General features: G+C 37.1%; 1 protein-coding gene across 2 annotated transcripts in view; it reads left to right on the top strand.

Annotated features, from left to right (window-relative positions):
* Positions 1–13,975, top strand: part of ESR1 (estrogen receptor 1) — a 177,211-nt gene that overhangs the window by 86,393 nt on the left and 76,843 nt on the right. For both annotated transcript variants that reach the window (XM_075748406.1, XM_075748407.1), the window contains exon 3: positions 3,183–3,373. In XM_075748406.1, coding sequence (XP_075604521.1) covers positions 3,183–3,373 — 191 coding nt within the window. The remainder of the gene's footprint in view (positions 1–3,182; positions 3,374–13,975) is intronic.

The following is a 13,975-nucleotide window of genomic DNA, read 5'->3' as shown; positions in this document are numbered from 1 at the left end:
AACCTTGCTCAAGTGGTGCTCGAGTGGCACTGATTTTGGGGGTGGGAAGCCAGCAAGGCCACCTTTAGATTAATTTTCCTTTGTGAAGGTCTGTTTTAATGGATTTACAGTGCTCTTTCAATGTAACAAGTTTGTGAGCAGGAAGGCTACGGAGCTCAGGCGACGCGTGGGTGTTTTGGGCAGGTGTGAGCGGTGGCATTGCTCCCCCGCCTGCCAGTCCTGTGCCCCGGGTCCTTCTGCCTGCAGCCTCCCTCCGAAAGAGCGGCCTTGCTGGGCGACTCAGGATGGACAGAATCTGCGGGACAGACTCCCCGCAAGCAGCATGGCAAAATATGTCTGTCTTTACTGCATCTTCCTTGTTGGTGTTTATACTTTGTGTTTTCTTTGCAGTGTACGTTTTTCATGAGATTTCTTATCTGTTCTACATAGAAAAATCTTCCCCCCCCCCGACTATTTTTAAAAATATATTTATATATAATTTTAATAAAAATGTATTTGTGAACTTAGTCTTGATCTGAGTGAAGATAAATATTCTGAAAAAGATGAAAATTTAAATTATCTGGCCTGAGTGATGACTGATACATTTTGGTATTTCTTTACTCTATTTTGGTTTTACCTGTTAGTTGAAGTGTTTTATTTTCTATCCAACTAGGAAACTAGGATTGCTTTTTTTTGTGTGTTTGTGTGTGTGTGTGTGTGTGTGGTGTTGGAAAATTACTACACACCTGCAAAAATGTGTAATTGTTTTGGAATTTGAAATTTTTTTCCTTTTATTGTTTTTTAATGTGCTTTTTCAAAAAGATAACTTAAAAGTTAGACTTTATAAAATTGTGATTTATTTGTACTTCTTATTGATATGAAAATAATTTTGGGAGCCTTATCTTGTAAACATGCATATTTGTAATAGTTTTGAAAAAAAAAAGATAAAAAATTATTAATATTAGGTGGTCATGTATACCTAACGGACTAGTCTATTGCTGTTAAAATTATATTAACAATTATTTGTTTGCTTGCTGTTTTACTTCAAATATTTATTTAGAACATTCTTGTAGTTATATACACCTAAAAGTATATTTTGTAAAAAAGCCACATCATGGTTAATTTAAAATTATACTGAGAGGATGGATTAGGCGATCTAGCTGTAGCCAGGGGAGAATGGGGTGGAGAAGATAAGAAACAGCAGCTTTGATCAGTGCTCAGGAGAAAAAAAAAAGAAGTCAATTAAATGAGGCACTGGGATAAAGCAAATTCAGAGGAAGATTCAGGACCTGGAGAGGAATAAAAAAACTACCTAGATTTGGTGGGCTGGAAAAGGCACTTGCATGAACCAATGTATGTTTTGTATCCGTAACAATTTATTAATGATTTTGTTTTCACCTTTTCACATTTTAAGATCTAAAATATGCAAGGATTTTTTTTCCCTGCCTAGTTTGTTAAACTCATATTGTCAGAATTGTGTCATTCTCCAGTTTTCCCATCTCATTAAAAAGCCAGAGTTGCGCCATGGCAGAACTTCACCATTTGCAGTTTCTTCTGTCTTGCACAAGTCCCAAGGAAACAAAAATTATTTTAAAAAGTATTTTAAATTAGCTGATATATAAGGCTTGGTAAAGAACTTTGGGTTTAAAAAATGCAGTTTTCCTGAATGATGCCAGTAGCAGTTTCTGCTATCTAGCATGGTGAAGCATCATGTTTCTCTAGTAACTGATACTCATTCAAAGCTGTTCAATGAAAATATATCATACTTGGGGAGAGAAATTATATATGAAGGGTCTCGAAGAGATGGCTGGTAGCATGTGTGAGAGCATCCAGGTGGCTTTGGCTGATAGAAATCTTTTGGGTGTTGAGATGGGCCATAGCAGGAGATGTCAGGGAACTTTGGCTAGATGAAAGAGGATAGTTGAGTATATGCAGAGTAATCCGAAAGCTGCTGGGGATTATTGGTTTGGAGCAGGAAGGTGCTGTTGGTGCCAGATGCCTTGGTTCATCAGAACAAAGGAAGTTTTATTGAGCTGAAGAAGGGAATAAGGCAAAATTGAGTATGTAGGAAGAAATTTGTAAAAAAGAGCCCCTAGTCTCCTAGGCTCAAAACCAGGATATGTTTGCTTGAGAAAATGTGTTGGGACTCTGGGGAGATAAGAGCCACCTGTTTACTAACCAGCAATTAAAACATGCATGGTAAGTGGATAATTACTGTAAACAGTAGGCTCTTTCATGCTTTAGCTTGTCTGATGCTGTCACACTCAATTGTATTGGTCTGCTGGACAATTTGTAGTGCAGACTCTTACTGGAAAGCATGCTTTGCAAGAGCTGTTTGCCTTCCAGGGGCGATCCCAGAGTTCATTGCTGGTTCCCTTGGTAATTTCACATCCTCTCATCTTTTTGAATATTGTTTACCATACCTGCAGCAGCTACCCATAAAATAACCTCTACCAGATTCACTGGATGTGAATTCATTGCCATTTACACTGTAGATTTGTTTGGTTTTCATTCAGCAGCATACTGCACATGTGGGTCATGTGCATGTCTAGTATGTCTAGTACATCTAGTAACATGTACGTTACTAGAACAAAAATTCTTCGGCAACAGTTTTTAATACCTTCTGACTTTTCTTCTTGTGCTAAAACCACTTCTTAATTTTAATGAAAGTGGTATTGTAATGGGAATAGGGACTGGTTTATGCAGTATTATATCTTTGACAATGTAAGGAAAGTTTGCATCTCTAATTGGGCAATAATACTTGAAAACAGCCTGGTTAATAATTTAAGTGACTTGCAAATTCAGGTGCAAACGTTAAGTGATTTTTGCCTCAGATTCTCAGACTACCTACTGATACTACAGTCATGCTGAACCCTTTGGACAGGAGCAGGTACACAAAAAAAATGCTGGGTTTTTTTGGTATTCCTTTGTAATGTCTTGAGAAAAATTTATGAATTTATCAAATAGCTTTTTAATTTTTCAAGGTACAATGCCTAATAACATCAGATTGATTTGTGAGAAATTCCTCTATATCTTACTGGTTCTACACCTTTCCAACTAGAACAGGACAGAGAGTGATAAAAGATTAATTTTTTGAGCATCTGTCATTTCAAAACTGGATCTGCTACTTTCTTACAATCCACAGGAGTGGATGAGACTTAACCTCGCTGAAAGCATTATGCTTGGTTTTTTGCTATTAACAGGCCAAGCTCTGATAACAGGCGCCACAGCATCCGGGAGAGGATGTCCAGTACCAACGAGAAAGGGAGCCTGTCCATGGAGTCCACCAAGGAGACCCGGTACTGTGCTGTCTGCAACGACTACGCTTCAGGCTACCATTATGGCGTCTGGTCTTGTGAGGGCTGCAAAGCTTTTTTCAAAAGGAGTATTCAAGGTAATAAACTGTTCAAGTGAATCACCTTTACTCTTTACTCTTGAGAAAACTTTGAAGCTACTTGAGATTCCAGCCTGAGCCCAGGACAATGACATTTATTGGGTTTTCATTAGCAGCTGCTGTGCTCTCCCATATATTTTTACCTCTATATTTGGTGAATGCTTCTAGCAGGTATATATTATGTTGTTATTTAGTCCAAGATTAATAAAGGAAATTACAGCTTCTCATGTTCTCCATGGTTTAGGTATGTCTGACCATAGAGGCAGTGAGAAATGTAATTTTAAAATCCATATCAGATCAAGATGACCACTCTTTTAGGCTATCTATCTCTCTTTTCTATGATTAAAAATATTTTATCCAAAACATTTTTTTGAGTGAATTCCCTGTCAGATGAAGATTAATTCATGCCAATTCATTTATTAATCATAATTTAGTGCTCCACTAACAAGATGGTTCAATCCAAATCTCAAGTCCTTGAAGATGCAAGATGTCTTTTGAGAACCAATATTGAAGAGGAATGTTTCCTTGATGAAATAGCATTTGTATCTGACAGCAAAGCTGGGCTTTGAACTATGCGCAGAATGGTTTAGTTCACAGTCTTGTCATGGCTAAAAATATATTGTGCAAGGTGTCCAATGGAGTGAAGGGCATCTAACAGAAACAGTGTGATTGAGATAATTACTGTGATTGAGATAATTCTCGATTTAAATGCCTGTCACTCTGTGGAATAGATGCTTTTTTGCTTTGTTCAACATCTCCTAAACTGAGTAAGAAGTAAGTAGGATTCTGCTGAAAATACGGGTACTGTTCAGTACCTAAGTCTTATTTTGGAGAAGAAAATAAAACAGATTTCTTTCTTTCCAAACAGAAAACTAGTAAAGTGCTATGCTTTTGTTAGGTTTCTATGTTTTTTTAAATCTCCAGGTGATACATAGGCACAAAAATTCCTGTTGCTCCTGTTTTGAACATAGTGAGGAACAGTTTTTACCTCATATCACAAGGTATGATTATTGCCTGTTTTGTTGCATGACTACCACTGAGGTGAGTTAAATAAGACTTCCAACATTCAGCTCAGAATTTTCCCCGCCTTAAAGAAAAGAAGTGAAAGATTGGCTGCAGGATAGACATTGATGAAATGATTTGAATGTCAGTGATTAGTTAATAGTTGCTTGTATTTCTGCTTTTCCAGACTCATCAGAATGATTTTTAGAAAAGAGAGTGCTTTCTACCAGAGGTCAATAATAAGCAACACTGGAGGGAGAAAGGGTGAAATGCTTTTCTCTAAACATCAGAATGATTTACTTAAACTTGTGACATAGGGAGAACAGCGCCCTCATTGAGCATTTTTCATTATTTATCGTTTTGAGTTCCCCTGACCAAATCAGAATTATTCTTAGAATTTTGCAATTCTGTCCTTGTACTCGAACTAAGTCAGCAACTAAGTGAAAATTGAAATATTCTTAAGCAAAATCAAAAGTTAGTTATCCAGTAATTGTACAGCACAGATCTTCAGCTTTTGGCCATTATAGAATAAGAAATGAATCTGACTGTTTCATGGAGTTCCATGGTTCTATGTCAGCACTTGGGTGGTTTTGCCCTAGTCTCCACATGGACAAATGCTGTGGTCCTCCACAATGATCTGTTATCTATTTGTGCTACAGTACATGCTAATTACTACATTTAGTTCTTGCTACATTTATATACTTGACATCATTTTTAACTAGGTAAGCTTTAAAAATTTAAAGATTAAGTGTTCCATAAAATGCCTTTCTTGATCATTGTCATGTTTGCTCTAATTTAAGCCCATTGCTTCTTGCCCTATCCCTTGTGGACATGAACGCGGCTTATTACAACAACCTTTTACATAGTTGAAGACTGTTATCATATCTTTCCTCAGTCTTCTCTTTTTTAGACTAAACAAACCCACTTCTTTTAGTAGAACATGCTTTCTAGACTTGTGATCCGGTTTGTTAAACTTCTCTGTATTTTCTCCAATTGATCCACCTCTTTTGCAGTAAACAGCTATCATAAAAGGTGACATCCACTTATATCAGGAAAGTAATTCGAGAATATGAGTACTTATGAGAGAATTGTGATCACTTGATCACAGGTAGTATGAAAAGTCCTCTGACGGATTTTTAAAGTCATAGGTACCCAGTACTGATGAACTAAGGGATTTTTTTAATTTCCTACTGGATCTGGAGGAGATCTCTACCTCAGCAATTACATGTTCTTGTTGGATGTGTGTCCAATTTATGAAAATGACAGTAATTTTTAGATTGAGAATACGTGAGAAAACATGACATTTAGCTTGCAGATGGTAATAATTTTAACTAGGTTGTGATTGGATATCTGGGAATGAATACTACTAATGTGTGGATGTATGTGTAGAAGAATATGTGGACTAAATATATCTGCATTGTATATATGATATGCATTCCTAAAAAAGGGACAAAAATTTCCTAGGATGCATATAATTAAACTGTATCGAGGTACACAGGACTTGTTTGTATAAACAAAAGTAACACAGAATGCTTTCAGCAAAGTTTTCTGTTGCTGTTCAGTGTGTCTCTCTTTAAATGCAAGATAACCATGCTACTTTAGTGCTTTGCTGTCCTTTATTTCTCAGTACATATGTAAGTGCAGAGGTGATCGGTCTTTTTTATACTTCTCATCAAAAATTTCACAGGAAACTTGCTACAGTGAAATTTGATGTTCTCAATAGAGTGTAGTCAAACATTCTCTATGGTTCTTAATAGAACCAGAGGAAAAAGTGAGCACAGACATGAACAATGAACAAGCTGTATGGGGTAATCTATTTCCTCCCTGTGTATCTATTATTCTCAGTGATATCTGAGGTATCTATGCTTACTTGCATAAGTATATACTTAAATTTTGTGAAAACTCATATCTGCATTGGACCTTACCTGCGATGGAGATGGATAGCTCCATTTTTATCCAGGGGAGTTGGAATGGTTCTGGAAATATTTTGTGAATTTTAAATGCTGAGTTGTTTTTCTTTGCCATCAAACAGTTAAAGCTTAGAAGGCAATCTGAATTAGTAACTGTCTCTCAATATGTGCAACTGCTCCTTTTGTTTAAACAACAGATGGTTGGTGGAAAATCTCAACTACCTGCTGAAATTGCCCATGTCAGTCTATTTTGTTAGTTTATGTCCCAAAAGTGATTTGGGACCGTGTTTTGAGAAAACTCTGTGCAGGCTGATATTAATGTGTAATGTTTCATGGGAGAGAAAAATCATATGACACCAAGAACACTGTGTTTCTTGGTGACAGAGTGTTTTATTCTTTGTCCAGCATACATAGCCTTCAGGAGTGTACTTGGTCAACTGACTTGAGTCCAGAAGCATAACAAGCAGTTACATCACAGAACGCTGTACTTCTCTACTAAAATACTTATGGATTTTAAATCCAAGAAGGGCCATTAGGTCATTAAGTCTGGTCTTGCAGTATAAACTTTATATGCTATCCATGTACAAGGCCCAGTAACTTGATGGAGGTAAATCTTTTAGAAGATGCCCAGCTTTGACCTGTGGGCTCAAGAGCTTTCTTACAATGATTGCTTATTCTAAAGATTTGTCTTCCCATCTGCTAAAACATTACCTTTCTAATTTCAATTACTTTTTGAATCACATCCATGAACCAGACTTAGTATATAGTATCTCCGGTGGGAGGTTCTTGTAACTTAAGTTGTTACGATCCAATCACCTTGATATCTTAAGTGAACTAAAATGTTTCAATCTCCTGCTATATATCTTTCTATCTTTTGACGCCTTTGTCTTTTCACCTTTTCTCATCCCCCCCCCCCCCCCATAATAGCCTCTTAAAGTTTGATTGTCAGAATTGGATGAAGTATTTCAACATCAGCCTTACAAATGTCATTTACAAATTAAAAATCCCCTTGTGACTCTCACATTCTTCCCCCTCCTTCTAATTCTCCTGTTTTTTGGATAGCCACCACAAGGTACAGGACAGGAAGGAATTACTCTTACCATCTTTGACAAGCATCCAACAAATGCCTACATATGTGGGGCTGAGAACCCCCAGTGGGAGCAAAAGGGTTTCAGAACAAATGAGGGGTAACTCCTTACACTGAGAAGGTATCTTGAAATCTCACAATTGCTAAAGTATTTTAGAAATCCCCAGTTCTATTTCCCTGCCTCCTTCTTGTGCCCTTTTGATGTTTTTCAGGTGCACCTTCTCTGCCTTTTCTCACAGCTGTATACTCAGACAAAAATCTGGAATATTTCACAAATATTCAGTTAAGAATTACTGCATGATGGGAGACAGTACCAGTCCAGCAAGAATAGGTTGGCATCTGAGAATGGATGAATAGCTGTGCTGAGGGATTCCAGAGGCCTGCCATTAATGTCTTGATCACAGAGATATAGTGGTCTCTGAAGTGCAGGAATTCTTGAAGCTGGGAAGTATTTCAGTTGTGTGATTTGAACATGGATTTTATTTAACAGTTGTGCTTTCTGACCATCAAGTAGGAGAGTTTTGGCAGTAGACTTTGAGTGTTATCAATTGTTTTAACTTCACAGTGATAGAGCTGTACTTTGTTGAAAGTATGTAGTTCAGACTTTAATGCCAGGAGTGCTGGTAATATATACATATTTTCATCTGAGTTGGAGAGAACTTCACTGGTAAAACATGTCTAATAACTGGGTGCTTTGGTAATACTGCAGTGCAGCAATTGCAATATTGTCAATTTGGGAGGTTTCTGAGATCTTCCCTTTAACTTTCTATTATTGTTTTCTGTTTTCATGGTATTTTTGTAATCCATTTGATAACAGCTGCAAATGCTGCACAAGAAGACAGAAACTCCCTAATAAGACTGCTTGTACACTGATTCTATGGATTGTCATCAGAAAGAAAAACTACAAAACATGAACCTAAGCGAGACTAGGAGAGGTAATCACAGCCAATAAACAGGGGTCTGCAGACTGGTATCTAGTCTTGGGGTGGAAAACATACAGTTCCAGTTTGAGAAGTAGATGACTGTTGGAAGGGTAGAAAATATGTGTTTGGAAAGTCCACCAGCGTTTAGCCATTACTGGGACTGCTCTAATAGCCTGTCGTCAGCCAGGTTCTTCTGAAACTTCTTTTGATTTATTTTTGTGGTTTTAGTAGTTTTTCTTTAGTGCCCCTTGAGTTAAACACATACTCCGATTGTTGTTCCCTAAGGTGCATTTTTAATACTTGGGTGGTATTGAAAGGCAAGAGTCAATACCTCTTTTTTCCGAGTGTCGTGGTTTTACCCCAGCCGGCAGCTGAGCACCACGCAGCTGCTCGTTCACTCCCCCCCCATCAGGATGGGGGAGAGAATTGGAAAAGTTAAAGTGAGAAAACTCGTGGGTTGAGATAAAGACAGTTTAATAGGTAAAGCAAAAGCCGCGCGCACAAGCAAAGCAAAGCAAGGAATTCATTGACCACTTCCCATGGGCAGGAAGGTGTTCAGCCATCTCCAGGAAAGCAGGGCTCCGTCACGCGTAACAGTTACTTGGGAAGACAAACGCCATTGCTCCGAACACCACCGCCCCCCCCACCTCTTCCTCCAAGCTCCTTATACTCTGAGCATGACGTCATATAGTATGGAATATCCCCTTGGTCAGTTTGGGTCACCTGTCCTGTCTGTGTCTCCACCCAACTTCTTGTCCATCCCCAGCCATCCCGCTGGCAGGGCAGTGCAAGAAGCAGAAAAGGCCTTGGCCCCGTGTAAACACTGCTCAACAATAAGTCCATAGAACAAGAACATCTCTATATTATCAATGCTGTCTCCAGCACAAATCCAAAACATATCCCCACACTAGCTACTATGAAGAAAATCAATCCTCTCAGCTGAAACCAGGACACCGAGTAAGGCAATTTTGAATGTGATACTTTTCCAGCGAGTTTTAAGTGCTGTGTTCAGCACAGATGTGGCAGTGACTTAAGATGTTTGCATCCAAGATACTTTCTTATTTTTCATAGTCTAAGTGAATCATAGGGCTACAGTGGACCTTGAGCCCTAGTCTATCTTTCTGTCCTGCGATAGGATCAACCATTGCCAGTTCCTTACATATGTTTATTGAACTGCTTCTAAAAACCTGTAGCCAGATTCAATGTTTTATTTGCCTTATCTTTGAAGGCTACTATGAAATTTGAACTTTCCTTCTTGCAGGTTAAGCCCATCACTTATGTTCCTGTCTATCATGCCACAGATAACTGTTATCTTTACTTCTGCAAAAGCCTTTAAAGCACAAAAGATTGCTGTTGCACCTTAAAAAAAAATATTATTCTGTTTTACCTAACCTAAAGAAACACAGTTTGTTTAACCTTTTCTCATAGGTTTTGTTTTCTAATCTTCTAGTTGCTCTACTTTGGAGATTCTCCACTTTGTCCTGTTTTCTTTTTTTCTTGAGGTATGATTTCCTTCTATATGATGCTTTACAAGTACTGAACAGACCAATAAGATTACCTTACAAGCTCAGCTAGTGGTATTTGTCTACATCCATCACACTGTAATGTTTGCCTTATTTACAAAAACATGACACTATTCACTCATAATCAGTGTGTGATGCAGAATAAACTCAAGCATACTTTTCTAGAGAAGAAACTTCTTTCCCATCTTGTTTTGTGCATCTGATATTATTCCTTTTTTAATGTAGTGGTTTGTACTGGTCCTTACTTTTGCACTGTTTTTTCCCATGTGCTATCTCCAGTTTGCCAAGATAATTTAGAATTCTTATCCTGTAGACTCCTGCCATTTATTTCAGATTTATTTCTGTCTGACTAGCAGAGTAGTCTGGTCTTTGCTCTATTCTTCTAACACATATAAATGTCATCTACAAATGAATAACATTTAATGAAATAAATACCCCAGTCCATTACCCATCAGTGAGGAAAATACTGTATAGAGCTGGATCCAGGACAGACACTGTGGAGCCTCATTCAATATCAGCTTCCATTGTAAATGTGAACTCTGATAGTTCTTCCCTGAAACTGTTTTCCTGAAACCATCTAAACTGTATTTTCCTAGCTGACACATGAAACGTCACTCCAGGCAATGCTGTAAGCCTGTCTGAAGTTGGGCAACACATTTTACCAGAAAGCAGAGAACACTCAGTGATAGTTATCTGATTTTATAAATGGTCACTGGTTCTTCTCTGCCAAGTCCAAAGCTTTTGCCACCTTCTAGTCAAAATTCCTAGCCCTTAGAAACCATATTTAATGTACCATGTATGGTTAGCTTTAATGGTGATTTACTTCCTCTGAAATATGATTGTTGTGCCATATCAAGCAACAGAAAACTTAAACAGTATTTTGTGTTGCAAGTATTTAATGAATATTTCATTTGGAAACTCACATTATCCCTAGCTCAGGGCTGAGCCTGTCAGCAGTTCAAAATATTCACATGAGGTGAAAAAAAAAAAAAAAAAAAGAGCTTTACATTTACAAATTACAAGAGAACATGTCCAGCAGGAAAGTGCTTAACTGTTCCAATCGGTTTTAGAGAGTGTGAAGAGAAACATGTTCTTGTAACCTCATTTAACTCAGGTGGGTTTATTGATTTAAACTGGCTCCATAAGTTTCACTCCCACAAAGTTTCAGACTTTCTGTAGGTTTAAGTTGTCCTTTGCAGTCACTTTTGAAAAGTAGAAATCAAACTAGAGACAACTGTGTAAGATTACTAAAATGTGCTGGAAGTGCATGAAGTGATCTTTGACATAATTTATTTCCAAAAGGACACTATTAACAAACTTTATTGAAGTACGTGTACCAGTTCAGAGTTACTGTAAAAGAACTAGCATGGCAATTTACTGCTGGTATAATTTAGTAACAGATGTAGTAAATATTTCATTGTCTGAATTCTTTGAATAAGATTATGTATTTCTCTCAGATATTTGATTTAGTTTAGTCAAAAATTGTTGAAATAATTGGACTTCCTTTGTCATAAATAACACAGTTAATCCCCACTCTAAAATATGACTAGAGATATGCAGGACAACAGACTAAGTTATCTTTCTTGATCCTTCTGATAACAAAATGGATGAATCCTCTATAGAACATTGATGATATTAGGGTGTAAGTGAGCAATCCAAGGAGCAAAGATATATGTCAATAAATGAAAGAAGAGCATAACTAGGTTTTACTTTGCATGAGAAAACAGTACATAGACAGAAAAGAGACTTTTTGTCAAAATACTGATGTTAAAGATTCATATAATAATTTCACAAACCAGGAGCTGACTGTATTGCAGTTTCAGTTTCACAGACTATTATGTAGAAAACTCGCTGTGCTTAGAAATGCCCACGTCCACTGCACGCTCTACGCAGTGAGAATCCCGTGCCCCACTCCCAGTAAAATAGAAATATCAGCACTTCCTTTACAGGGGTACAGGTGAGGATAAATACATTGCAGCTCCTTCCAAACTTTGTAATACCAGGGACCACTCAGGTACCAAAGATCCAACTATAAAATAAGACTGGCTAAACTTATTCAATAGGTCCCATCACAATCCCAAACCTGATGTTATACCTGGAATAAAAGTAGAGTTATATTAATTTTCTTGTTGCTAGCAATTGATTGGATTTTAAGTGCACAAGAGTAATCTGCAATATTTTTAACTTTTTTGGCCTCTTTGTATTATTTGTGGGAGTTTTCTGTAGTAGAATTCCACCCCTTCCCGTTTTAGCTCAAATAAACTGGGGAGCTAAAAATACAACAGATTTGATTCGAAGTCTATGGGAATAAGATAGCCATGGCTTGCCTACAGCTCTCTCTGAAAATGCTTTTTGTCTCTGGAGGGATCATACTGAGATGGTTGTGAGTAATACATTGTGGGAGTTTTTCCTTTAATACAGCTGTTGGTTTAATCATGTGCCAAGGATTTAAAACAATTGTGATTTATCAGATAGGGAAACAGAAACTAGATGTCACATTCCCTGCCAGATTTTGTAGAGATTGGGATCTGGATTGGCGTCTTTTTTTATTTGTCATGAGGAAAACATATACTTCCTATGTTGTTACTTCGTCTAAAATTAAAAAAGATGGGAATCGAATTGGGGTAGAAGTAGACTTTGGACATGGTATCATGATCCTGAAACAGCAGATGAAACACCAGTTGAAATTTTAGGACTAAGGCCAATAATAAAAAGTTTTAAATTATCTGCTGGAGTAGAAAATATAATTTTATATTTATGTATTTATAAAGTTAAATAGTGTTTTACTTTTTATATATCACCCTTTCTCCATGTATATGTTCACGTGTTATTAAATTAGTGAGATAGCAGCAGGTTTGGTATTCTTATGCAATGCCCATTCTTTTTCTTCTTTCTTCATTTTTCCTGTTAGCTGAAATAGTATATGGAAAGGTTAAAGGAAAGGTCAGTATCATAATCATTTGGCTTGAATTGACTGCTTATGTGAACAGTGCTATACATATGGGAAGGCAAGAAGATTCCACTAGAAGGTGAACACTCGGTGTGAAAGCTACGTGACACAGCTGAAGGACATAATAGCATATAGATTTTAACATTTCCTCCTTTCTCACGCTTCAGTGGTTCTGTGATCTTTCTTTCCAATGTATGCCTAGAAGGACAACTTCCTCACTGGATGAAAAGGAAGTATGTTTTACAATCTCCTAGGCCCTTTTCCTTACTGTCACATGTAGTAATGTCTTGCTGGTTTAAAAACAGAAAATGATGAATCTTCTCAGCAGTGCTGGGTAGTTGCTAAGAGAACGACAACGCAAGTTTCAAATCCAAAGACCTCGTCTGAGGGTAATTAAGATGTGAATTTGAGTGTCTGTGCTTATAAAGGAATAAGACATAACCTTCTGTTCTTTTGTGAAACCTGTTAGGAAAGAGTGAGATTTTAAAATCATTCAGTGCAGTTTTATTGGGGCACTTTAACTTAACATTGATATAACTTTTTATTTTACATTCAACATTTGTTCATACTGGGTTAGCATATGCAATGTGCAGGTGCTATTTTTTTTTTTTTTTTCCTTTTTACTGTTTATGAAGATTTTCATCTTGCTGTTGAGGCTATTCTTTCCAAGCTTCTGCTTTTTGTCTGTAGTCTTCCCACTTGTCACTTGCTTGGCACCTTAAGATGTGGATAAAGTCTACATTCTAGCCTTCCCTTCACCTACATTTATGAAATTCTGCTAATTTCGTTGTCAGAATAATATCATAGAAGGGCCCAGTGCTTCCACAGATAACAGCTAACCTGGCAGATGCTTTATGGAGGTGGTGTAAGAAATTTGTGTGCCATGAGGATTGAAAATAAAAGAATAACTAAAGGAAACACACACATTAGTCAAAGTATGATAATTATTAATGGCTTTGTATGAAATGTGTAATGAGTCAATTCAACTACATCAGCTTAGATGTCATACAAAATTTACCTGACAAAAATATTCCTTTATTGGCTTTGCAGAATTGTCATTAAGCATTCTTAAGCTGGCAGCCGACATGTTGGTTTCTTTATTTCACTTTTTTGTACAACTTTTGTACTGCTTAAACTAATCATTCCCTCAGGCTAATATTGATGGTTATTGGAATATAATATGGCAACTGTTCACACATTTAAGGAA

The sequence above is a fragment of the Balearica regulorum genome, chromosome 3 (genome assembly GCF_011004875.1).
Source record: "Balearica regulorum gibbericeps isolate bBalReg1 chromosome 3, bBalReg1.pri, whole genome shotgun sequence".
In the NCBI taxonomy this organism is placed as follows: domain Eukaryota; kingdom Metazoa; phylum Chordata; class Aves; order Gruiformes; family Gruidae; genus Balearica; species Balearica regulorum.
Note: the sequence above shows the minus strand (reverse complement) of the source record. Positions and strands in the feature narration are given on the sequence as shown.